We start from the raw sequence: 27,945 nt of genomic DNA on the forward strand, positions 1-27,945 counted from the left end.
CTAATATTTAGCAGACAGTAATAAGCATTCTTTAGCATTGCACTAAAGCATCTACAGATGTGTGATCCAGCTTCAGACTGGAGGACATTTGGTGAAATAGTGCAGTGTTGAGCTAAAGCCAGTTAAATCCTGTGTAGAAGAAAAATGTTTTGGATCACACTAAGGTTCATACTAATGTAGCTATCTGGCCTCTGGATGGGTGAAGTGAAGGCAAAGGCAGCCTGTAAATTATCATGTAGAGGGATGGTGGTCTGTCTGAAAAATTATGGGGTTGGGAAGGATTACCTCAAATTTTACCTCCAGTCTCCTTCTGGAATACTCTGGTAAAGTGGATTCTCTTGTTATTCAAAGTGCTCTGCACCTGGCTCATCTTCGGAAAATTGTATTACTTTGTATGGGCAATACTGATATGAAAACAATACCTTTGGATTTCTTTTGAAATGGGGCATTCTGATCCAATAAAAATTTGCATTTTCAAAATATACCACCCTTGTATCTTGGTTTGAAGATACCTTTCAGAAATTTGCTTATATTTGTTATTAGCAATATAATACAGGTATGTTTAAAATAATTGCTAAACATTTGACTTGATACAGTGTTTGAATTGTATGGTTTCATTTAGTTTTGGTTTGTTGTTTTGGGAAAGAGAATGGTTGAAGAAAAGGGTTTAAAAGAAATAATTTTTTGTTATTGAGTCTTCTTCAGACTAAGAGTACTTTGTACATCTCAGATGCTCATGACTGTCAGAAAACTGGTTTTCACCCTGCCATGCACAGATTCTGTTGTCACTGTGTTAGTATTGAGATTCCGAGGTGTCAAGAGGTCCAGTACTTTTGGAATACAGAATAGTCCACTGAACAGATGAAGAAAAAAATTATAGATCTTGAAATTTCTTAATAACTGTGTAGCATATAAGGTATGAGTCTCAAGGTTAATGGACCTACTTGAAAGCAATACCAGCAGATTGAGAGTAGGAGGGCAGCAGAAACAAAAACAGAATATTGTGGACAGCTGATAAGAACAGTAGGAACCAGAGGAGTAAAAAGGGTTTCAGAGTGAAAGAGAAAGCAGTGTGATGCCAGATGGAATACTGAAATTTTCTTTTTTGATTCCTAGGTCTTCCCTGATAAATGATGCATGCTCAGATAGATCAATTTTGTGTTTTCACACATCTTTAGATTAAAGTGACATCTATCTGCTTTATTGAAGTACTGTCGGTTTATCAATATTTGAACATTTTGGAGGCTTAAAGTGTTGCACAAATACTAAATAACATGAAATAAATAGGATTTGCAACTTTTAACAATGTTGGGATGAATTCAGAATTATCTTTATCAAGGCAATATTGAAATAAATATGCATATAGAAATTTCAAAAGCATGGATATTCATGTCTGACCTTGGTGTTGATCACCAGCCCCTAGCTGGGTTTGAAACTCAGTGGGAAAGAGGAGTTAACGCCTCTCACTAATTTTTCACACAATATGTAGCAATGGCTCTTAGGACTTAACAGTGTGTCAGCCTTGTTATGCACCACTTAAAGTCTTCACCCTGGCTTATCTTGTTTGCAAGTATTGAAAGTCAGATGGGAAAGCAAGGCTAAGTAATAATTTATTCATACCAGTTTATGTTTGTGATGACAATACTTGTCATAATAGCATTCTGTAGTGTTAGAATGCACTTTCCTCATTGTCAGTGTAGAAAGCCTAAATGAATGTTTTCACTTAGTTGCTTATTATGCATTGAACCCGTCTTTTCGTTTTCCTTTCAGGTTTGCATTAGACACAATTTTAAAGAAAAACTATTCATAATTTTGCTTTTTTTAACAAGTCATTTTTTTCAGATTCTAAAAATATTTTATGTTTGAAAAGAAAAATTATTGTGCCTAACTCATTATTAGCTCTGTCATAAATGGGTAGAATTCTGAGCTCTGTTAATTCCTTTATTTCAGTTATTTTTACCAAAACTCAACCCTGAAAAAACACCATGTGATCAGATTATTCTTTTCTTCCTTTCATATTAGTCTAGTCTAAAGGGGCTTTACAATACAGCATATTCACCAAAACGCTGTATTCTTGCTTTTGCCAAAGCAAGGGTCCCTTTGGAAATTTCAGTTCTTCAGAGCACAGTTCCAAGAAAGGGTTGCCAATGTTTTGTGACAACCACCCCAAAAGCTTTTAACTTTTCTGGTGAATCCACGATGGGGAGGAAATATATCACTTTTTCTACATGCCTAAATTGGACAGTGACTTGACAATGCAGTCAGAAATTGAATGCTGAGTTATTTATATATGCAGGTCCAAGTGCTTACCACCCAATTTTTCTATAAGGGAAGTGCTCAAGAGATACCTTGCTAGTCTGCATTTCAAACTGCTAACGTGCTCAGTTAAAAGTTCCCTTACAGTTGGAAATAAATGAAAAATGGTAAAAGAGAAAAAAAGGGCGAGGGAGGAACAGTATTGTGGACCCTGCTTGGGTGGAATGAAAGGTGGCGCAGACAATTACATGGCCTTCCAACCGTATACCGAAATTTCCCTTTCTTTCTGTACTTCTTCCTGCTATCATCCATCTTTGTAGAACAAATTATCTTTCTCACGTATATATTTTGTAGTTTTAGGAAGATTTTGATGTGTTAAAACCATTACTATTTTAATGCTCCTTCACTAGCTGACAGCCTGAGCTTTTTTATGCAAAGTGTAAATGTTTTTGTAGTAGGGATTGAAAAGCAACGAATCTGCAGTTGGTAGCAAGATTTCTGCATAAAACAGGAGGATAACAATAACACAAGGAAGAACAGTTAAGACACATGAAAGATTAGTTTCAAACTTTCTTTATAAGTTACTTTTCAGCTGCAGTTTAATGTGCTTGCTCTGATGGAAGAAATAATATTCCTTGCATTTCCATCAAAATAATGAGCAATTTTCAAATAAATATATGTAATTTTTTTTGCATCTAAACCCCATTATAAGCATTATAGAAAGGTACAAGCAAACTCTTTCCCTTATGGTTTCAAACATGAATTCGAGATTCTACTGATGTAATGGAGAAAATATGCATATGCATATACATACACATATATATGAAAGTTAAGATAATGATTGTAATATTGCACATAAGTAATAATCATAGCCCTATGAAATCCCTGATGCTGCATAATAAACTTCTGTTGCTTATGCAGTAACATTCTGGCATCCTTTTTCAATAGCTTTCATTAAAGGGAGAAGATGGAATGTTCATATTATTTTGTAAGTTGTGCAGAAGTCAGAAAATAAACATGCCTTTGGATTGTTATGAGACAGCTGTTAGCATTAAGGCCATGATTCATCATGGTGTCAGTCATTGCCAGACAGGTGGGTAATTTTGTGCTTGTAAGAGAAAAGGAGATGCTTACGATGTTTGTCCAATTATTAGTGGAGAAGAATTAGCAACAATTAGTACCAACTAATACTCTCTTTGGGAATCTCCGTAAAAAAAGCCAAAATCAGGTAAGTAGGGACTTAGCTCTATTTTTGTTTGTCTGAATGGAGCCTTCTCATTAAATTAAAAATTTACTGTTACATTGCTCTGGGGTAACTTGCACTGCTGGTACAGTGGCTTGCTTGCCATCTTACTTTTTTTCCTCTCTCCATCTGTATATATTCAGTTGTAGTTAGTAATATGCAATACCTCAGAAATTCCACATTTGCACGATACTTCACTAATAGCAGAATGTTTCAGACCTGCATTTAAGGTGTTCTGAACTGAAGTGTCACTGTAGTCAGATGTGTCAGGGAGGAGCTGTGTCATCTGTCTTTTTTGTTTCCTGGGCTTCCGTCTCATGATTTGCACTGTGAGTATGATTTCTAACCTGAGGATGCTTATTTCTCCACAGTTAAAAGTATGTTTCTAAACAAAGTAGAAATAACAAAGTTGATACAGATTCTTGAAATAGTTGGAACATGGAGAAATTACAGAGACCTCAACATTGTGTTTTCAGTCCAGCTCCACAGTGTGCAAACCTGAAGTGCTGGTGAATCTTAGTCATGCGGAGCAGTCGGATATCTAACAAACTGGTTTTGGTTCATCTTCCTGCTCACTTCAGCTCTGTAGCTCATCTCTGTGTGGACAGGAAATAAGAAAACTCTTGTAGAAGACCCCTAAAGGTGATTTAATGCAGTATTAAGAAGCCAGTTGAGGTAGATTTAAATCAAGAGTTGTGGAATCTCCTTCTTTGGAGACATTCAAAACCCTCCTGGACACGTTCCTGTGTAACCTTATCTAGGTGTTCCTGCTCCGGCAGGGGGATTGGACTAGATAATCTTTTGAGGTCCCTTCCAATCTCTAACATACTGTGATACTGTGAAGAGTTAAACTGAGAAAGATGCAAAAGGAAGCATGAAAGAGACCCATGTATTCTGGGATTGATTTCAAAAAGGAGAATATTTCTGAATGGCTGAGGACTATCAGTTCCTGATAGTGCAAAGTTCTGTAGACTTGCTGTTTTGTCAGAAAGAAAATGTTCCAATAAATAAGAATGAAATAAAATTTCTAGATGTTTGCTTAGAATAATAAATTTTAAAACATTTGCTCCCATTGAAGACTGGGGATTTAAGACCATATAAAGAAAAGTTTTGACTAACACAGACCATGATTAGAGTGGAAAACCTCAGAGAAATTTGTTGCAGTTTCAAGCATATGAAACGTGTTCCAAAATGAAGCAGAAAAATAAACTTCCTTAGAGAGGGTTCTGTGACACAGTGATAAATCTTTAACTGAAATAAACGTCCACGTCTTTGCTGGTAGTGGATACTTTTGCAGTGAAGGGAAATCAACTTTGGCAAAGGAGTCTGTCACTAATTACAGTATCAGCACACATACCTCTGACAGCAGTGTAAATATGGTGGAAAGACTGGGGCTTATAGTCAAAGATGATCAAACATCAAATCGTTGCAGTGTCTATAGTAATGAGTAGATGAAAGCAGAAAAATAATATGTACATGGGAAAATGATGTGGCAAAATGAGAGCCTGAAGAGGCAGGATTTGGTTTCTTTTAGGCTTGAAGTTGGTAGGTTTAGAGGTCTCTAATATGCTACATAGGCTGTGGTTAATGAATGACACTGCAGCATGCAGCACTGAAATTATTGTTACTTTTGATTACTCCTCTACCAAGATCTAAAATAAATGAACAGATTATAATGGGACTTTTTAATTCAGTGTGAACACTACAAGAGATCCACACTTGTTTTAACACAAATTTTGCACTTCCCATCTAGACACACTGGTCCTGTTCACATTAGCAACAATCATTGGACAAGTATTCATATACCAGCAGCTTCTTCAAATCTGTGGAAATGACTCCTTTCCTGTTTTTCACTGCTTACATACATTTGGTAGTTAAAACAAATGATATTGCAAATATAAAGCATTAAATTTTTCTATTAAAAATTATTAAAGATACATTTTTTGTAAATGGCCATTGAAGAAATTAGGTGAATTAATTTGCCTGTTCTTCCTTCTGGCTCCTACTTACACAGTTCACTATCTCCATAGCAGAGTAAGCTTGAAATAAATTGCCTGAGACATACTTTGACTCAAATAAGATCAAAATGGCACATAAAACTTCCTTGTCTTTTCACAGAAAATCAAGTTGCAACCTACAGGTTCACATGCTCCCTTGTACGCAAAGTGGAAGGCGCCTGTAGGATTTATTATCTTGTAGAAATATTTAACTGTTATTGCTGTCAAAATATAAAGAAAAGTAACTTTTCTTTATGCTGTACTCAAATTCTGGTGTCTACATTTTTAGTTCATACATAAAAGCAGTGAAAAGGTCAGTCAGTTGAACAAATAAAAGTTACTCAATCTTATGAATAATACAAACAATCCTTTGTGTGCTGGCCAACTTTTAATCAGCTTGTCAGAAAGATACTCCTGAGAAGTACTGTATTTTCTCCAGGACAATGTCAGGGTGCAACCCCAACCTTAAAAGAAAAATATAGATTTGTCTGCCCTATATCTAACAGCTTAGCTTTTAAATTTAAAGGAAATATTCCACTACAATGAGATTAAGCAAATGTGAGAACAGGAAATACTAGCATTTCAGTAGGTATTAATAAACACATTTGACAGAAGACAAATGTGTTATGGAAGAAAAATGTTAAATTTTGAGAAACCAAGTGAATATAATTATATTGGCACATAAAATCTTTAAATTTCAATAAGAAATTACAGTAATGGCAGTCAAGATTTGTGTCATAATAATTACTGGTTTGGTGTTGATTCCATGAATTATAAGGTAACCTAACCTATTTTTCACAATTAAACTAAACAGCCCATTGAACAGACATATAGTTTTAGAATAAATCACAAGAAGTATAGAGAAAGTTGACAGAATTTTACAGTGGAAATAACAAATAATTCAGTAAATTCCTATTTATTGGCTAAGTAAGTTATATTTATGATTTTGCATTATATATAGGATTGATTACTTGCAGAGTTCTTAGTTACAGATGATGTGGGACAGTAGCTTCTCCAAAGCTGTTGCTTGCAATTGCATTATAAGTAATTTTAAGATGATCTGTACACTGAAACTCCGGTATCTCTTTTTATCCTCTGAGATAGAGCAGCTGAAATATGATATGTCTTTCAATGGAATTTGGTTAAGGCAAAGTATTATTCATAAACAGAAAGAACAAAGAGTTAATTTGTTGAGCCTGACAAGATGTCATAAAAGAAATAGCTGGGGGAGAATTGAAAGCTGACAGATTTTGAGCACCAACATTTTATTTCAGAACAGCAAAGTGTATTTCAAAATAGGCTGGTTTCTGTAGACCAGCATTCTTTACTCAGTCTACCTCCTGTTTTGGATAACCCTTAATAAATACTGAATGTCTGGTACCTTGATATATTCATGGCACAATCTTTATAGCTCAGAATTTTGTTTTAAACAAGACAAAAGTTTATTAATAGGTGCTGAGAGTGCAAAATACGCACAGTAAGGCCATTTTACACTTAATTTTGTACTGTGAAAACAGACAAATGCAAATGGAAAATTTTTGATAACAACAGTGTCCATATGGGTGAGCCTACAGCTGGGAATTCGATATTACACATTTTAGTTACCCTTAATCTGACTTCCTCTTCAGTTAATGTCTGATGTATTAATAGCATACGTACTAACATGTTTTTAAATGTACAACACATAGATAAACTCAATTTCTGTCTAGATTATTGGGGTTTTCATACCATTATGATTCTTGGAAGAAGCAAACTAAAGTAAACATGATATTTCTTCTATTTGGTTGCTTTCTCCTAACTTCTGATTTCAGATGGTGTGAAGCAATACCTGTGCCACAACACACAGCTCCTGCAGAAACAGACTTTATGTTCTCGTAATCCACAAGGCATAAAGAGATGAGCTATGAGCCTTGTGTAATTTGCTGTGTTATTGGCAGCTGAGAGAAATACCAGATGCCCACAAGTAAGCATCTTGCAAAAGAATACAATCCTAGATTTGCCTTTTCTAACCGAACACGATTCCTCGTGTTCTTTCCTGAGAAATTGTGATAAAAGTCTAGGCAGTAAGATCTGTGACCCATCTGCTCTAGCAGATAACTTGCTTCCAAAGGCATGGTCATAAAAGGTTATGAAAGTCATCTGAAGTCATGATCAGCCAGGAGGGTGAAGATAAATGCATGGAATGTTTGTACTGTGAACATTAAGCTTTAGGAATTGGTTCAGACTTGCTTTTCAGACAAAGATTTTCATTTAACGCTGCAGATGGAACAAGGGGTACAAGAAAGATGTCATTCAAGGCTAGTGATCAGATCTGTGTTCAAGATGATTTCTAGTACTACAGGAGTGCCAACAAAAGGTGATGACTGCATGTTAGTCCAATCCGCATCAATCTCTCATTGTGCATCTCAATCTGAGAAGCAGGAAATTCTGCCAGGCTCCCTGGGCAAGGCTCAAGTGTGTCCCATCCCTCCCTCCCTGCTCTCCTCCAGAAATGGAGCCGGTGTATGGACCACTTTCTGGGGAGGCCCTGGAACCAGATGCTGGGGTGCCCAGACCCTAGCACACGCTGTGGCACATACCTACTGCTCAGTGACAGCCAGTGAACAGGCTGGGTCTCTTTGATTTCTTTTCTTCTGTCTGTGAGTTAATGCTAGCACTAGATCTTTGTAGAGAGGGTTTGTTTTGTTATTTTAATAGATGCCCTTGATTATTTGAGTTATCCTGTCCATTGCAGTGTGCACTGTTCAAGGCCTCTGGATGCTCAGGGATAAATATATCTTAGTGCCTGAGAGAGAGCAGCTAACAAAGTGCTTAGATTGTGTTTGTAATTGCAAGGCAGCATTCTTCCTGAGTAGCTGGATCTGAGGTGAAAGACTAAAAACACAAATATCTCATCCTTTATGAAGATGCTTTCTCCTTGGAAATCTCATTTCTGTATTGTGATAAAAACTACCTCTGGGACTGCCATTGGGAAGAGCAGCAGGACTGGGTATTGTCTTGTCTTGCAACTGCAGCATCTATCATCAGATCACAAAACAGATTTTCTCCCACTTGGGAAGGTAATTTCATGTCAGAGTCCCTGTTTCAATTACTGCTTTGGCTAAAGCTAGGGCTATATCCACCACAGACAGAGAGTGAGCATCAGTCTAATGCAGACAAAGCAGAGAGAATGTAACATACCATTCAGTTAATTTTCAGTGAACCTCACTTCTGTAGTGTGGCATGTGTTCAGCCACCTGGGTTGTACACAACCACTGCTTTCCTAAACCTCTGTTTTCAGTTACCTATGACGTTCTCTTGAAGTCTGTAACACATGTTAGAGAAGGACTTTTTTCTACCTATTAAATCCCTTTGCTGGAGGATTGTTCGTTTTCCAACAATGCAGACACTGTGTAAATCATTCTTGAATGTAGAATAAAAATAACTGCTTTTGTAAAATGAGGCCCTGAGATTTTTAGCTTGTGTAATATATGCTTTTACAGAGCATATTCTTCAGGCCACCTCTTTTCACTATTTCTTTAGTTTCTGCTAAACTTAATGTCTCTACTGGAAATCAAAGGAGGGAAACTGCAGCTACACTTACTTTTTTTGTGTGTTTTGGTTGTGCCTAGTAGCATAATAAGAATTCGTGTCATCAAGGCAATGAGTACCATGCACTTCTTTAGGGAAATGGAATAGGTTGTTGGAGGAAGTTGCAGCCTAATGCTAAGAAAGCAAGTGTCTTAACTGAGATAAGAGATGCTCTTTCAATGAAAAACCCAAGTTTGTTTGCTGTATTTAGGTTCTCTAAAAGCATGAAGCCTTCTGGCAATAATTGTCTTGCAGAGTTGTAGTCACTTTCATAAATATTTGTTTTCTCCATTTTTTTGTGTTCGTGTTTGCATTTTTCCTACATGCTTATACTAAGTTGTAATATCTCATAAAATATAAAGTTTTCTCTGATCAAGTCTCTTAATTTCTGTGTGGTTTGGTAACCTAATGTATTTTTTTTTTTAGAAGTGAGAGATGATTCTTTGCTGAATTAATTTGACTTGAGTACACAAGATAGTGAACACAGAATCATACAGAATCATAGAATAGTTAGAGTTGGAAAGAAGCTTAAGATCATCAAGTTTGAACACCCCTGCCATGGGCAGGGACTCCTCACCCTGGACCATGTCACCCCCAAGGCTCTGTCCAGCCTGGCCTTGAACACTGCCAGGGGTGTTTAATAGAACAAAGATCTCTCTCTGGGGCTTTGTTGTTAACTAATCTATGATTTTTATGACAAAAGTCATACAGAAAAAAAGCTGGTTTGACTTCTTATAGAGAAAAGCCAGTTCTCCCGTGTAGATATTTCATCTTGGATGATCAAATATAAACCTGTTCTTTCTATCCTACCCTCTCCCCCCAAAAATTTGGAAATTAAGTTCTAGGAGTGCATTAATAAAAACTCTGTACAAAAGATTACAGTCTTATCACTCTCAGGCCTGTCCTCAGCCCCAGTTAAATTCTGTTCTTTTATTTGTTGCAGGTGGGGAACTCAAGGGGATTTCACCACTACTCACCCTCGTCCTGTTGTTAAAGTAAAGCTCTTTACAGAAAGCACCGGCGTGCTGGCACTTGAAGATAAAGAGCTGGGAAGAGTGAGTATTATGTATAGACATGAGAAATACATGAGAAATAATGCATAGAAATGTGAGATTATTGCTAAAACATGCCATAAACTGGTATAAGGCATTCAGTATAGCACCTGTTCTGCTACATTTGTACCAAACAGGGCTTTTTTTTTTTTTGTTTCTACGACTGGATGTTAAAAAGATTTTAAGTTTAAATTAGTTTGAAGAATGGAAACATTTCAGATGTCTGTTATTGAATATAGCCTTTTCCTTAACTGTATCCTGTGGCCCCAGATGGTTTGTTCTTCCCTGCTGCCTCACCCTTCCCAACCTGGCTGCCTCATGACACATCTGTTTGACAGCTGGTCAAACCAGTTTGAAGAAGGTAATAACTTTCCTTTCTTGGTTGGGAGTGGCAAGGAGTGAGAGAGAAAATAAAAATAGCTAATGGAGAGGGGTTAGGGCTGAGCTCACTGCGCTGTTGGAGTCTGACCCAGCTTTATCAGAGACAAAGCAAGATACATGAAAAGTGAGGGAGAGAAGAGCTATCTACTTTTTCTGTTGCAGATTCTTACTCCCCTTCAGCAGAGAGTCTGCATGCTTTTATCAGGTGCTCTGAGATTTGGCAGTTTGTACCAGAATTAGGTAATTAAATCATCACTTTTTCCCGTTTTTTTACTCCCCTTGTAACAGAGGACAAAGTCCGTCACCTTTTTTCCCCTTGCATGAAAACTTGTGCTGAGATTGGGCATAGCAAACAGAAGTACCTGAGAGATGCATGGATATTGATTTTATATTTTATAATACATTAGGTATTTACCAAAAATGCCTAGCCCTCTCCTTGCCCAAAAAACACCTTTTGTAAAACATAAGTCAAATATAAACTTCCCACAATGACCTTATATACAGTGTGTGGTCTTTAGCACTGGAAAAGAATGAAAAAAGGGCATTTTTGCTGTGCCTGTTTGCACCTCCCAGGTCCAGCAGTACCCAGGGTTGCTGACAGACACGTTCTACCTGCTGATGGTAGACACTCAACTCAGGAGAAGGGGGAATCTTTCCAATCTCTGGTTAATTTGAGAGTGGTAGAATTGGAAGACTATTTTACAGACTTTTTACAAAGTAATTTCAAGGTACTGTATATACTCATGGTATACATTTTAACTTTCCAAGCCTTGTTTTGTTGTTGATGGCTTTGTGTTCAGGTTTGAGAGATTTAAACTCAGGTAACCTCTGAAAAGATGCAGGATCTCACTGGGTAAGTTTAAGTTTGTCAGCTTCGTGCTTGATCAATATACTGCAGTGATTCACAGGAATGCTTCTGATTCAGTGAGGTTTGGTATGCTCCGGAAAGGCCTGTAGATACTTCTGCTGGTACTTTTTTCTCTACCTAAAAATTCAACTCAAACCTACCCCTTCTGAGGTAGTTTGCTGTGGACGTTAATTCCCATCTGTCAAGTACATTCTTCAACGCATGTGTCTTGACCTGATACTGCTTTTCTGCATTATTGAAGTTTGCAGTTCCCATACCCTGGGGTCATTGTAAAGGTTTTGTTCTGTTTAATCTATAATTAGAAATAGATGGAGTCATCGAGCTACATGATTTGAATTTTGAACTTCCATCACATACCAAAGGGTTTAGTCTGACACTAGAGGATCTGCTTTTTATGAACACAGATTTAAGGTGTGAAATGTAGAGCCAGCAAAGGTTTCTGAAGAGCTGTAGAGGAGAAGGCGTTTCCTTTGACCCCATCAGTCATGGCAGTCTCTCACAGTTCTGAACTTAAGATGTAGACCCTGATCTTAGTACGATGCCACTGCAGCTCCTCAGTTTCAGGAGAAGGCGCTGCTGATTTCCAGAAGTAACTATCTCATGGTAGAGCAGAAGGGATGCAGGTTTGTGCTTTCAGTAAAGAAGGCAGACCATGCTTGCAGCTTTATATACTCCCTGTTGGGAAGCAGAGTCTGGGGGCTGCTTGGCCTCTGCTGCAGAAGTTATCAGATAAGCACCAAGCAAGAGAAGGGATGTTGTCTGTAGTTAACATGATCTTCCTTCAAGGCATTTAAGATGTGCTTAACTAACAGGAAGAGTACTTACCACATCACTTGTCTGATATTGTTCCTTTCCTCTAAAAAGGCAGAAATAAATCCAGTTGTCAATGCTGAGAGAATGTTTTTCTTACTGGGGGATATTCTTCTGGCTCCCTGCTGTTTTAAGTGTTAAAACAAAAAAACAAAAAAAAACAACACAAAAAACCCAACCAAAATCTTAACCTTTATTTTCTGTTCTACATAAACTGAAAGAAGAAACGGAGATGTGTGCTGTACCCAAGGGAAAAGGATGTTATTTTGATTTGGGTTGCAGTCTGTGTCTGTGGTTGTGCAGACCTCCACATACAGTCAACACTGAATTTAACTTCTAGAAAGTGAGACAGGCTGCATCTTCCAAGCTGTTTCTTCTAATGAGGAAATGCTAAGGACCTACTTTATTAAAAATCTTTGAAACATGTGGTACAGTTTCTATGTGACTGACACTGATCTGGCCGTTTCGGTAATTTTTGTATGTGCATACAGAAGGCAGAATTGATGTTTGCATTTGTACGTGCAACAACCAAGGAAGCGTGAAGAAGCCTCCAGAATTTGGTGTAAATACTTCTGAAAAACCAGCCCGGTGGTTCCTGAAACTCGGGGATGTGACACCACTTTTCCTTGTTCAGTACTTTGTGTATGAAGATGTTCAAACCTAGTAATTCAAAGTGACAGCCATTGTGGTTGCTTAGCACACATGTGAACACAATGTGAGAACGGCAGGTGGTGTTTGATTGCTGATACTTTCTGAATATAGGATTTTTTCAGCCTTGTGGCTCTGACTATTCAATTAGAAGGGAACTATTGTCTCACAACCTGTTTGTCACAGTCAGCTGCAGCCAGGAATAATTAGCTGTGCAGTTACGGGTTTTTCTTTAGTGCTGTTACTCTGCCTTAGATTTAAAGACATGATAAAATAGCTGCACTGGCTACGTACCTGTACTCACATGATTGCCTAGTTTCTGAATGCTGACTGCACCAGGCACATTGTTTATCTTCTGTGCTGTGTTCAAAGAGCCGCTGTGCAGAGGCAATTTCATACTGTGAATATGTTAATTTAAAGCCTGTCATTCTGGGGAACGTGCTTCTCCATCACATACCGAAATGACTGAGGTTTTGCAGGTTGGAGTTTTTCTGTCTTTTAAGTTTGGAAAATGATAAGAGATTGCTTCCACTTCCCTCTTTTCTCTTGCTCCCGGAGCAGTCTGCCTGTCAGCATCCTGCTATGTCTGGCTGTGTTATTTCCACACTAACAGGGGGTTTCTCGGTAGCTTCTTTGAGAATGCCTCTTGTTAAATTCTTGAGGCATTTTTCATTCAGGCATGCTCTTTCTTAGATTTGGGGAAAGACTCTTTGTGAAGGAATTTTTATCAGTTGCTAAAATCTATTAAGGTAAGTGTTCAGTGGCAGCATCAGCAGAGGTTCCTTGATGGCAGAAATTGCAAAGGCTTCCCACTTCTTTGTCAGCAACAGTCTATCTATCTAACATGTGCCTGTTCAGTTTTCATTTCTTTTTAACCGCCTATTACCCAAAGCCTTCTCTCAGTGTTTCAGCTGTAATACAGTCAATCGTAGCTGAAAAGCAAGAGATCACTCGATAGGTGAGGTCATAGAGTCGTAGAAAAACAGACTGGAAGAGATGATGGAGCTTGTGTAAAATGCACATAAACTCTCCTGCCGATCAGTCTCTTATTAATCCTTTCTTTAGCGGCTCCCTAGGTGGAACTTTTCTAAGGGAATTACTTTAATGAGAGCCATCCTTCCACTTCTACCTCCAGTCTTGTCCCTTCCTTGAGCTGCTTTTGCTTCATCTTCCTCGCAGCAGTGCATTGTGACTTAACTACCACTAAGAGGACGTAAGTGTGGTGCTCTGCTTGGCAGGCCGCTGCTAGGTCGTTCAAGGGAACTTCACTTCTTGCCACACTAAGAGGAGCTTCTGGCTTTCTGACATTAACCTGTCTTTGGGCAAGGGGCTGACATAACTCAGAACAGCTCCAAACTTTCAAGTTAGGGGAGAAGGCGACTTGAGAGGAGTCAGTAGACATTTCTATAGAAGAACTGGTAAGTATACCCTAAGTAAGGCTGGGGCCAGTTACACAAACAATGGAGCATTAACAGGTCTCTCCACTGTTACTGGTCCTCTGTTTCCTATCCCAAACTAGTTTCAATAATTGTTGGTCTGTAATGCTATTTCCAAATCAGTGAAACAGGGTGTATTTAGCTAGGAAGTTTCCCTATGATCTTTGCTGAGACAATGACCAAAATCATAAATTTGCATGTGCCAAATAATAATGGTGCTTATTTCATAACATAAAATTTGCCTGTCCTCTCTGCTTGCATTGGAATCTTTTCAAATCACTATGTTTTAAAACATGAAAAAAAGCCTTCCACAGAATCAATTAGTCCTGTTGTTTGAAAAAAGCTTCAACAAGTGCAGTTGAGGGAGCATATGATCTTATCTGTCAGGCACTTGCTGGTTTTCATAGTTTTAAATAACCATTAATTGAGCTAGAAGTGTCTCTGGCAGAACATGGGAGTTAGAGAACTTGGTTTATTTGGTTCATCATGAGGTTTCTTGCGTGACTACGAGTGTATTGTTTATTCTGAACAAAGCTTGCAATGCTGCTAATGATTGAGGCCATGTGACATAAGACTCAGTCCTCAATTACTTGTAACTTTGTCAGACCTTAAGTGTTGAGGCTAAAATTTTTTATCTTAGGTATGGAATTAGATAAAAAGAATTTGTGTGTTTGGTCAATGGCAAAAAGCACTCATTTGAAGCACCATTTGTAGCACAATCAAGCATGGCAACTTCTTTTGTCTCAGTCTTCTGTCTTTCTCATTGAGGACCACAGTTTAAAGAAAGGACAGGAAGCTGGGTGCCAAAAGCAGCAGCAGCTCCTTGGTGTGAAAGGGAGCAGGACAGGATGAGGGACACCAGGACAGCCCCAGGTATCAGGCACCTCCCTGAGGATGGGGAAAAGTTGAGGGTTTGGTCTGCTTTTTGAAGATGGCCGGCACTGTGTTATGAAGAAGAGACTGTTGATGGGCTTTTTTTCTTTAAGGTTGTGTGGTGTGAGCTGTACTGAAGGCAAGATAAGGGCTTTCTGTAATAGCACGTTGTGACATCTGCCTCTCAGCCAGGGCATTAAGGAGAAGCTGCAGACCTTCTTCACTTTTCATCTTTTTTGCTTGTGACAGGGAGCCAGAACTCAGCATTGTCTGTTCAGCTTTACCATGATTACCAAGATTTGGTGCCCAAGGTCTGAGATCTCAAAATGTGTGTAGCACCAACCCAATTTGTAAAATCTGCCTCATTTCAAATACTTGGCTCAAAAGAGTGGGTAACTCCCATGCTTGGGTTCAGCTCTTGAATATCATATTTTTGGTGGAAGCAGGGGATGGGGAAGAGAGGGCTCAGAGGTCATGAGCTGGCTGAAACTGAACTCAGCCCAGGTGGGGAGGGTAGGGGGAAAAGTGACTATCTTGGCTTCTGCTTTTTCTCCACTGTGCTTACAGTTTGCAAGTCTGCTTGCCTTTTAACTTCCTTGGTCCCTTTTGAAAGTTGCATTTTCTTTCGACAGCAGCAGAACAGCAGACAGGGGTGGTTACCTTGAGAGCTTTGTCTAAATGTGGGAATACTAATGGGAGGTATTTCTGTATTTCTGCATAGCACATTTGATTCTGAACCTTCTGCTTGGTTATCAACTCTGAGAAAGCAAGATTGTCCCAAGTTTTGTTTGTTCAAGCTGTCAGAGTATTTTGGACAACTCAACTTTTTCATACCTTTAAAGGAAGGTATGATGCCAAAGATAGAGGAGAGATAATAATTGCTTGGCTGGATTGATTGTTTAGTTCAGGTGTACTTCCAATAACTTCTATTGTGATCCAGCTGGGGCCTTAAATACACAACTAAATCACAAGAAATGATGGTTAGTTAAGTCATCAAATGATTATAGCTTTATGTCTTTCAACCTGTCATATTTGAAGGCCAGGAAATAAATGTTTTCAGTCATTCACAGTTAAGAAACAGTGTTGTGAGAACATCACCTTGCAAAAAGCCATAAATGTGTTGCTCTATAATATTTAAGATTTCTGTGTTTATTTTGGATATGAATGAGAAGGGCTATAAAATGAACTTGATATGTTTTCCATTACACTGTGGTCTGAGGAAGTGCAATACTAGATACAATTGGATCACACGGCTGAGCATTTTTAATGATCGTGAGATGATCGAATTTACTGAATGATCTCAACACACATTGTTCTGATACTATCAATTTGCCTTAAATCAGTTGAAGCAATGCAATGCACAGCAGCTGTGTTAGGTGTATGGCATTCTGGTCATTAATAGTACATTATACTTTTCAATGCAGATTACCTCTTAGTTTACTTTTTGTAAGCACAGTGCTAGACTAATAACTCACAGTTCTCTGCTGCTGCTGGATAATCTCCTATAATGATATTCACATATCGAAGAACAAGAGCATAAGATAAATTAAGAAATAAAATGTAAAATAAAATTTAACTCATAAATGTATGATTTAGTATGAATTTTATGAAACTTTTAGAAATTTAGGCACAGTGAAAGAATATCTTATAAATGAATTTTATATCCCTCAGAGAAGACACATGAGTTGATACCATTTTGTTTTTTAAAGTAGGTTGTAGAACAACACCTAGAAGATTAAAATCCCATAAGCAGTGCTGAAAGGAAATCCAAGACAGATTCTTAGAACGCTTGTTCATGGACAATGGCAATGGCATTGCATTGCAGTGTGTCATAGCAGAGAATGCTTTTAGCACAAATTTCAGGAACTTTTTACTTTTCCTATCAAGAAACATTTGCCCAATATTTTGAGTTCAGTAATTTCATGGAAGCTTGGACCTTGTGCCACCTGATGGTATGATACACAATGGTTAGCATTACCCTCTAGGGCAATATCAGTGTGAAGATTATTGTGAAGATAATTAGTGCCTGTCAAATGCTTTGTGTTCATGTGCATAGGGTGTGTGTGTGTGTAATGATAAAAAGTCTGATGACAAAGTTCTTTTAGCTCTCATTGTTTAAAGCTGGAAGTCATGACAAAGTGTAATACAACACAGTGCATACTTAAATAATTTCTGACACATACTCACTGTGAGAGCTTTGAAAGCAAATCTCTGAAATACCTTAAATATTCAGAAAAGGAATTGTCAGTACTGAAGTAATGAACTAATTATACACTTGTCTGCTTGTATTTGCATTATCAGCAACTCAAGAAGTTGACAGGAGAAAGATGTCACTTGAGATGCATGAACTGTTATAAGATGTTGCAGGACAACAAGAACTGCAGTCTGTAGAAAAGGAAAAATTCATAACATCACCTACAGTCCTATGTGAATGGCAGGGGTTAAATGCAACCAAGGAATAATAATCCTGTTATATAATCTTGCATTTAAAAAGATAAACAAACTGTAAACCATTTGCTGTTCAGTTCATCAGAACACAAAGTTTGCCATACTCATAATGCTTGTAAATGTTTTTTAAGAGATGGCTTTTATTCATAATGACAATCAACTTGTTTCTTGGAAAGAAGGAACAAGATTTGTTCTAAATAGTGTTTGCTATTTGTGAAAAGAAAAAAAGTAGTCTCCTGATTTATTGAAACCAGAATAAATTGATTGTTCTACTATCTCTTTAAAAGGTAGTGAATGTATTCAATAGATCTGACAGGTTATTTCTCCCTGTGTTATAAAGGTTGCATACGTGACTCGTGGAAATGCATCATATTTTTCTGCTTCACTAGAGCTACTGATATTAAAGCGATGCAGGAACGTGTTTCTGCAAAATACTGAGATGAGAAGCTGAAAGCATTCAGCTTACGTCATCTTTCAGATCTGAATGACACTATCTATTTTACCTTAATAAGATCTGTTAGATTTATGCTTGCTTGGAGATACTTCCTTAAATGCTTGATTTAACTTCTGTAAGAACACAGAGGATAATATATTGTGTATTATATATGTGACGCAAGGCACAAGTACTATGTATAAGAAACTAACTTGACGGTTAGCATGATTAATTTTAGTTTTCAAGAAATTAATGTGCAGAATTATGCTTTTCATAGTGTTTTCATTTTGAAATCCTGATTCATGGTAATTCAGAACTCTAAATTGATTCAAAAAGTCTAAACTGATTCAAAAATAGTGCATGTAATAAAAAAGGTGACATTATGTTTCAGCAGCATTTAGCTGCCAAACGTGTGACTGTGGCTAACTTTTTCATGAAGTAGTACTATTTAATTGTATTGGCTGTAAATGAACCAATTTTCTGGTTGGAGCTATCCCAGGCACAGCTACAGGTTGGGCAGAGAAGAGATTCAGAGCAGCCCTGCAGAGAAGGACTTGGGGGTGCTGGTCAATGAGAAAATGAACATGAGCCAGCTTCAGTGTGCGCTCGCAGCCCAGAAAGCATCAAAAGAAGCGTGACCAACAGGTCAAAGGAGGTGACCCTGCCCCTCTACTCTGCTCTCGTGAGACCTCACTTGGAGTATTGTGTGCAGTTCTGGTGTCCTCAACATAAAAAGGACATGGAACTGTTGGCACAAGTCTGGAGGAGGCCCCAAGAATGATCATGGGACTGGAGCACCTCCTGTATGCAAGATATGCTGAGAAAGTTGGGGCTGTTCAGCCTGGAGAAGAGAAGGCTGAGCGGAGACCTCATAGCAGCCTTCCAGTATCTGAAGGTTGCCTATAAGGATGCTGGGAAAGGACTCTTCCTTAGGGACTGTAGTGATAGGACAAGGGGTAACGGGTTCAAACTTAAACAGGGGAAGTTTAGATTGGAGAAGTTCTTTACTGTGAGGGTGGTGAGGCACTGGAATGGGTTGCCCAGGGAGGTTGTGAATGCTCCATCCCTGGCAGTGTTCAAGGCCAGGTTGGACAGAGCACTGGGTGACATGGTTTAGTGTGAGGTGTCCCTGCCCAAGTTTCAGGGGGTTGGAACTATACGATCTTAAGGTCCTTTCCAACCCTAACTATTCTATGATTTTATGGTAAATATATAAATATTTAACAGCCTATGACTAATACTAATCTAAAATTAATCGTTAGCTAGTAGTTTCAAAAATTAAATATTTAAAATTTGATGTATTTTTCTTTTTTTAAATGTCTGCCAATGTAGATTAAACAAAAGATTTATACCATATCACATGTTAACTGGATATAGTACCTTACATTTATTATACTCCACTTGCAGCAAAGATGCTTTGGAATTAATCTCCAGTTTCTGAAAATGGAGTTGGTAAGACAGAGCATATTTTGGTTTTCTTCCATTAAGTAATGTCATGACTAAAGGGGTGAGCCACTGCATAATGCTAAGCAAATTGTTTTAATAGGATGCTTCCAGCAGAGCACTGAGTAATACGAAAGTTCAGGTTCTTATTTAATTATACATGACCATTTTCAAGTGTCAACTGTTACTTTTTTTTTGTTTAAAACTGTTAATTCAGAATGAACTAACAGAGGAGGAAATTGTATTATCTCAAAATATGAAAATTCCCATTTGTAAGAAAACGAGTTTGTTTTGGAAATCTGTTTGTTACAATAAGATTGAGTCAACAGGCTTCTTGGATTTATGAAACAGTTTTTAGATGACTTTAAGATTGGAGGAGATGCAACAGGAGGCTTCACTGCTTAGAAATGAAAGACTAGCAGATTTATTTTGTTTCAGCTCACTGAAGTTTTATGTTATGTCTTGCAGGTAGTGTTGTATCCAACATCCAACAGCCCAAAGTCACCTGACCTGCATAAAATGGTAGTCCCAAAAAACAGCCAGGACAGTGACTTGAAAATTAAACTGGCAGTGAGAATGGATAAACCACCTCACATGAAGCACTGTGGGTAAGTGTCCGTTTCCTGCCTATTTTATTATTTTGCCTCACTCTGCCTGTGTTCAACCACGTTTATAAAGTTTGTAAAACATTATAAATGTTCACAACAGTTCCTATAGCCTGGCGTTATATTAAATCCTCATTTTATACATAAAGTTTGAAATAGTCAGGAATAATAGATGTTTAGTGATGTGTAAAGACAAACAAGGAGCTAACTCTGAAATGCAGAACTTCAAGTACAGTGTCATTTAGAAACTTGTTTTGAATGTAAAAAATTATAGCGCTTTGGCAAATAAATCTGATATTTAGGAGAAATGTATTTTTCCATTAAAATAGGATTAATTGTATCCCTGAATATGATGGTATTTGCAACATAGCCTTCTCTTTTCTTTCTCTGTCTGATGTAGTATTTCTCTTGTAAGGAATTAAGGTACAAATACCAGTTTAAGAATGTTTTTCTTTCAAGCACTGAAACTATATGGAATAGATTATTCATGAAGACAGCTTCCCTAGGCAATTACCATCACTTTTCCTCATTCCAACTGCAGAACCAGATAGTGTTTCCGATAGTAGCGAGGCTGTACTGTTATAGAGCAATCACCAGGTTGTTTTCCATCCTTCTGACTTCTTCTGAAGTAAGTAGAAGTTAATTTCAAAAAAGAGGACTATTCAACATGTTAATGTAATGTTAACGTAGTGGACATACTATTTAGATTCCTTTTAATCTCCTTCTGTTAATATTCTGCTCATTATATACAGACATTAATTGCTAAAATCTCCTATATTCAATACTGTTTTTTAATAATTAATAACACCTTACATTTTGGCAAAGCTGTAATTGGTTGGGCTGAAATTTCCCAGGTATCAACCTCAGCCCTCATTTTGGTTTGGAGAAACTTAGATACAAACAGTCAGGACTAACACTGGGATTTGGTGGCTGGAGACCTGTGGCTGGTGACTAGGAACTGTGAGGAAAAAAAGGGAAACCAGTCATGGAGCCAATGAAAACTGGAGCTACTGTGTTTGGAGACTGGGAATTAGATAAGAAAACTTAGGAGTAGGGCTGCAAATAAGAAAATGGTATAATGTGTCAGGAGAGAGCAGGAAGACCAGGCTGACATGAGTAAGTTGAAGTGGAGAGGTCCTAACGAGAAAAGTGCTTGCCTATACTAAAGAATGATATCCTCCTGTTAGTTCCTACCCACCAATTTGTTTCCACTCACCAAACACCTCTGAAATGGTTTGATAATTGTGGCACATCTTTGTTTAGATCCAGAGCACTAACATAGGTTCAGTCTCCTGATGCTGGAAGACATTCGGCCTGTTGAAGTCATGAATGCTGCAGAAATGGCACAGTGCTGCCTGTGTTCTTCAGTGGTTTGTCAAAACGTAGTCATGGGGCAGCATGAATTGATGCATCGACAGGTGCATCTAACTTGAGCATGGCCTGGATTGGTTGCATACTGCACACCACAGCTACATCAGGGATGTTGTGCTCCAATGCACAACAGGTGACAACAGGGAGAAGTCCCCATGTTTAATCAGGTCACTGATAATGTTGGGGTTATACTGTCTGCAACCCCACTCAGGGTGTAACATGCAACTTACATCGACCTGGGCCCAGCAAAAAGGACAAGGCTCCACTGCTTCCAGTCATCTTGCTTCTGGGTTTCTCAGAGGCTTTCTAGGCTGGGAGCTGTTCTTCCAGGGTCTTCAGAGGATCTTCCTAACCCCCCAGCTTACTTTTACATACTAGTTTGTGTCACTAGTCTTCTTAGAGAGCTCTAAATGATTGCCCAATCAAATATTACTTTTGCTAACTTAATTTAATCATTATCCCTTTCCTTGCTGCTGCTGGTTACTTCCTCACATTGATTTTGAATCCTTATCTCCTGGCATAGTTGTTTACTTCTTCATTTTACTTCAGGGTCACTGCTGTCACTATTCTCCAGGCAGATATTGTTCTTCTCACCAGAAATACTCAAGGGCAGTCTTTATTTCCCTTTCATCATAGCCATTAGCCTTAATGATCATTACCTACTTGTCTAGAAAAGTTAGGGCATCAGGGGAAGGCTGTATAGACTCCTCCACCATAAATATATGTGACATGAAATAAAAGCTTAATAATTCTTCCAATAACCATTGAAAAGGTTGATGAAATACTTTATAGTGATGCTGAAGTTGCAGTGAGAGGAAGGTAAAGGGTGTTTAATAGAAAAAAAAAAAGCCTCCTGCTAGACAAATCATTAATGTGTACAGTCAGGAACCATTAATGTTATGGTAAGCCATCATCCAAGCACTCTCTGCAGCCTTCTCTTGACTTCCTGGGTGAGTTTAAGTATTAAGTGGTCATTTGCTATTTTTTCAAGAGGGATTCCCATCTGCTTCAATGCACAGATTAAAGCTGTTCTGGTTCTGAACTGATACTGTGGTATTGTGAAGAAGCTGGAAGCACACAGTGGATGATAGACAATATTATGATAAGCAGAAGATTATTGTGCAGTTAAAGGTAGTCAAGGGATGCCTGGAAGAACTGGCTTTTATCCCCGTTTGTGCTACACAGAAGGCCCTGCCTGTAAGAGACTGAAACATTTCCACCTATAGTAACTGGTGGTATGTCATTTTTTTCATATGCCCAGTTTTATAAACTGGAGTCTGATTTCATAGAGGTGCCCAACACTACAGTTAGTAGTTGAAGTCAGTGGAAACTAGGCTACAAATACACATTGTGCTATTAGAGTCCAAATATCCTAAAAAAGCAGATCTTCATCTTAATAGCCAAAGCCTAAAATTTTTAGTACTTCAGTTCTCCTGTTATCAAGGGAGAATAATACCACTTCCCAGTGTTGTACACATCTAAAGGTAAATCTTAAGAAGCAACTGGTAGGAAAGGCTCTTACATACCTCATGAGCTGGGGAAAGTGAGGCATGGTCACTTCTTTAACACATGGCCAAAGGCTTATGTTCTGCTGGGCAGTGTTACTGCAGTGCCAGGCTCTGCAGCTTACTGGTGCACCTGCACAAGGTACAAAAGCAAATAATTCATTACTCTCTATAAAGCAGTGTTTGCATAACATGCAATGAAGCATGTATGAAGGAGAAAATAAAGCTTTGAAGAGCTGGAAGGCAGCTGCTGCTGTCCTGAATAGTGAAAAGGGCTGGGAGGTTTTTTTTGGTTTGTTTTTCTTTTTTATGTATGTGGTCAGTTACTTAAGCAGTGGGTTATAGAGTACATAAAAAGGGGGGAAATAAAAGGTTGAAAGACTGTGATCATCCTTGTTACTAGAATTTCGTCATGTTAGCAAGCTGAATTTTACAGCCTTAATTAATGACAGTCTTCTAATGTAGTGAGTGTGATTATCCCAGTTAAGTTCTAATTCTTCAGTTTATTTCTCATACTTCTCATGCTTTACTTTTGCCCCATCTTTGGACTAGACAGTTTACAGTTTCTGTGTTGGCCTGAGTTAACACCTAACATATTCCTCTCACAGGAAAAGAAGGCACTCTGTTGGCATTAAGATACTGCCTTTCAGCTGAGAATCTCAAAATTTATTCAAAATTGAATTAGAATTTTACCCCACTGCCAATTGCAGTAAGAAGAGAGGCTATTAGATTAATGCTGTATCATAATTAAAATAAAATAATAATGGTAATAAGAAACCACTTTTTTGAAATAGAGATAGCTGTGTTCAAATATTTCAGATTCTTCAGGGTCAACAAAACCCACAGGCCCAAGATAAGGATTTACAGTTTTACTCCTTCACAAAACTTGTCCTGTTTAAGACTGACTTTACTTATTGACTTAGGGGATATGCTGAAAGCCTTCAAAACCTGTCTCGCATTTACGCCTCAAAAAATTCAGTTTTATACTTTCCTGTACTTGAACTGAGATTTTTAATTCACAAAATTAAATGCAGTATTCTGGACTGCAGCACCTTCAGATCACATTCTCTCTTTGAGCTTCTGTAGTCATAACAAATAATGATATTTCAAATAAAATTATAAACATGGGATTTTTTTCATTATAAGATGTAACCTTAAATAAAAGAAATAAAAATCCTTATGACTCAACACTACTATGAATATCAATTGCAGTTCATTTGTACCTCTGAGAAAAAGAGATAGCTTTGGTAACCAAATTACTTTTACACTAGTGTTTGTGTTGACACATTCATACAGCTAATCTGGTGTTACTTTGCTAATGTGATTCTTAAAAAAACCACTTGATCATGGAAGCACTCAATGATTTTTCTATGCATTCTGCTCTATGTTTAAAAAACAAGGAATGACGATATACATCTTAGAATAAATGTAATCATGTTATTTATTTTAGATTTTTTTTTTTTAATCTTGCATGGAAGGCTCTCAGAGTCTGAATCATGCACAGCTAGAAATCTTGTGTAATGGTGAGGTAAAGTTGCTCTTCAATGGGGATTTGTAGAACAGTTCCAAATATTTGCAATTTGTGGTACTCCGAGTTCCTTTCTCACAATTTGTAACATATTTGTCATCTTCTCATAGGATGTGGCAACCTTTTCCTTGTCTAAAATGCAGAGCCCGTACAATACGTATTTTTTTTTAATCTTCTTTATTAAGGTAGTAAAGCAAGCATCCATAAAAAAGGATGGTTTTAATATTTCTATTAATTTCTTCTGCTGCAATCTTGAATCTAAAACAAATCATGAGAGAAAATAAGCAGAATTTGACCTCAAGACTTCCCATACAAAAATATTAAAAGCCTGTTTATTTCTGTCAAGTTAGAATAGCAGCATTAGGGAGGTACTTTTTTCTTCAGGAAGGCTTACTTGGCTATACTTAACTCGTAATTAAATTAGGGTTGAAAAAACAAGCTAGACAGGTTAATCCACTCAGCATATGTGGGTTACTGTAAATACCTTTCCTAATGCATGGTTTATTTCTGATGTGCCTTTGGACATCCATGTGCATTTAAATCATACTTTCTTTTTTTTTAAGTAGATTTTGTGTCAGTTAAGTTGTCTGTTAGCATAGCCTAGTGGTTACTAAAGGGTATTATTCTATTGCTTCCAATCTAGAAATAGAATAAGGAATACTGAGATTTTTTCAAATAGCTTGCTTTGTTTAATGTGGTCATTAAGAACAAAAAAATGATAATGTACAATGAAATTCTTACAAATTGAACAGCCTGAACAGTACAATATTACAAAGTGTAACTATTTGAATTTGACTTTCAAAGTAAAACATTGCAGCCTAGCTCTTGTCCAGAACTTTTCAAAGATTTGAAAGCCAAAATTCATTCTTGTAAATTCTGTCCTGCTCTCTGCTATGGCATGTTGCAGCTAGAGGTGTTATCATAGAATCATAGAATAGTTAGGGTTGGAAAGGACCTTAAGATCATGAAGTTCCAACTCCCCCCCCATGGGCAGGGACACCTCGCACTAAACCATATCACCCAAGGCCTCTTTAAATTCCTTAAGCTTTCTCATGTGCAATGGGGATTAACTGAAATGTTCCTATGAAAGCATTTATAAACAGTAAATATAGCTGCTGGTTCCTATATGTGACTGAAGTATCACATTTTTCCTCCTGCTGCTGTAGTTTTAGAGCTAAAGGAAATCTGTGAGACAAATGTCGTGCTTAGCAGTCTTCTGTGATGCAGACAATAAGTAATTTTCTCCTCTTATTTTTTCTGACACTTGTCACCCATTAATAAAAGAGTTTGTTGGAGAGGAAAGCAAGTATAATTACCTCTCTTTTACAGATGAGTGAAATGAAGGCCAGGAATGAACAGAGAACACCCAAGGTCACAGGCAATTCAGTGACTGAGCTGAGGATAACTCTGGGGTCTGCTGACTTCTCAGTGGGTAGGGCAGTAGTGTGTGTGACTGTTACCTGCATAAACTGTTGTCATAGCTACTAGTGAGCACATAAGTCACCTAAGAGAAGACACAGGGACAGTGAAGTCAGCCAGAACAATGGTGGTGCCACCTGCTATGTGCTGCTTGTCCAGGGTCACCTAGCAGAGAAGAGCAGGAGGAGAAATAGAATTAGGTTTATAACTTGAAGATACGTGAGCTGATCTGAAGATGACATATGCTCCTAGTATCATTATTTCAGAAAAATGTGCAAGGTGATCACATTGCAATGACTCTATTTCAATTACTTTAACAGCTAAAGATGTTAGGGGTAGAGTCACCCTTCTCTTAGGAAGTACTGCACACTCCCTGTCACAAATAGGCCTTTGTGTTGCATATAATGAATTTAAATCTGGCTTCAGACCTTTCTCTGAGCTGAAACACATAGATACGTCAGAGTAATTCCAAATCATTTGTTTTACCAACACTGAAAAGATGAAATAGAAACAAAAGTTTGGCTAACGTAAAATGTTTAGTTTGTCTTAGATTAAGTATGCAGTTGCTTCAAAAGTGAAGTGTTAGAAACCTGAATATATCCAAAATCTTAGAAAATCCTTAGTAATTCTTGTTATGGTATAGTAGTATGTAGCATAGGCATCTTCAATTTCTATTAGTCTCCATGGGATAAAACCAGTAACTTTCTATGTTGCTTTTCAGCAGTTGCTGAAAATAGTTTTCTTGTTAGTGAAGATAGTAACAATTTTCTCTTACAAAAAGGGAGAGGGGACTGAGAGATTTCAAATAACCAAATGTTAAAATAAGTTGATACTTATTTAACTATAGCGTTTCTTTATCTACATATGTAAACTCTTCTGTATCTCTGTATAACATTTGTCTGTCCAAGTGTGCACAGCATAGCTAGTTGTAACCATAAAGTCAGTATATTAGCACCATCTAGCTTTCTGTTTGTGGCTATTGCACTTTTTTTTCCAGCTTAAACAAGGGTAGGGGAGTGCTGACTTTGGCTGCTGCTTCAAAGAGCAGGGCTCTCGCTGTCCGTTGGTAGAGGGCTTATGTTTCAGTTTGTGAACTTTAAGACTGGGAAGCATAAGGAAAGTCAGAAGGAAGAAAATGTTGAGTTTGTTTGAATTTTACAAACTTCACAGAGTTTGGAATCCTTTTCTGATTATTTAGTCATATGGCCTCACTATAGCAGCCCAAAAAATTTAGGCATTTAGGCTATATCAGAGTTGTCTGAGTTTTCTCAAAGCCACTGGGTAGGAAGAAATACCTTGACAGGTTGGTTTATCAGTGCTAAGGCATTGCCTATGGAAAACATTTAAAGGTACACTGGAGTCCGTAAGGTTAATTTTTCACTGTATGTACTGCATTCAGAAGTATGGGTTATCTACTAAGTTAAAGTAAATGCCTAATCACTAAACAACTTCAGGGGGCTTCAGTCATGTCATGTCATGTCTCGTCTCATGTCAGTAATGTAATCTTTCTTCTTCTGCCTAATTCACAGTTACTTAAATCTGAATTCAGATCAGAGATAAACTACACATAAGTGATTTTTAAAAGCTAGGTCTCATTTTAAATGAAAGTTGGGCTACTTTGAAGGCTAGTAAAACAATTTTGCTACAGGTAACCGTGTCCTTCGGAGAAATATCTTCACTTCTACTGATATTTCTTGGTTTTCTTGCAAGTTATAGATATTGACCTTTATGTATAAAATATACTCTTATGAGATGAATGACATTAGGTATTTTATATTAAATAAATGTCACTTCAATTAATTCCTGTGAGGAGCTGGTGTTGGCACTGGTGGTAGTTTAGGGTTTGTGATGTCCTCTGACACAATAGCTTTTTCTCTTTGGCAGCAGACACACTTGATTTGTGGTTTTAACATCTGCAATTTGATTCAAAGCATTTTTCTATCCTACCAGTAGAACAGTGGAGTTGTTAAGAAATATTGGTGGAGTATATCAGTGATCTTTATTATTTCTATTACAATACATCTGGGAGGTAAATCTTTCTACAGATACCTGACAGATT

The 27,945-nt window shown here is 37.7% G+C and overlaps 1 protein-coding gene across 11 annotated transcripts in view; it reads left to right on the top strand.

Moving 5' to 3' along the window:
• Nucleotides 1-27,945, top strand: part of CADPS2 (calcium dependent secretion activator 2) — a 318,224-nt gene that overhangs the window by 142,406 nt on the left and 147,873 nt on the right. For all 11 annotated transcript variants that reach the window (XM_061372989.1, XM_061372993.1, XM_061372990.1 and 8 more), the window contains exons 7-8: nt 10,010-10,121; nt 19,927-20,066. In XM_061372989.1, coding sequence (XP_061228973.1) covers nt 10,010-10,121; nt 19,927-20,066 — 252 coding nt within the window. The remainder of the gene's footprint in view (nt 1-10,009; nt 10,122-19,926; nt 20,067-27,945) is intronic.

The sequence above is a fragment of the Neopsephotus bourkii genome, unplaced genomic scaffold (genome assembly GCF_033783945.1).
Source record: "Neopsephotus bourkii isolate Nb327-2 ecotype Australia unplaced genomic scaffold, CSIRO-AGI_Nbou_v1 NB_1624, whole genome shotgun sequence".
Classification (NCBI taxonomy): domain Eukaryota; kingdom Metazoa; phylum Chordata; class Aves; order Psittaciformes; family Psittacidae; genus Neopsephotus; species Neopsephotus bourkii.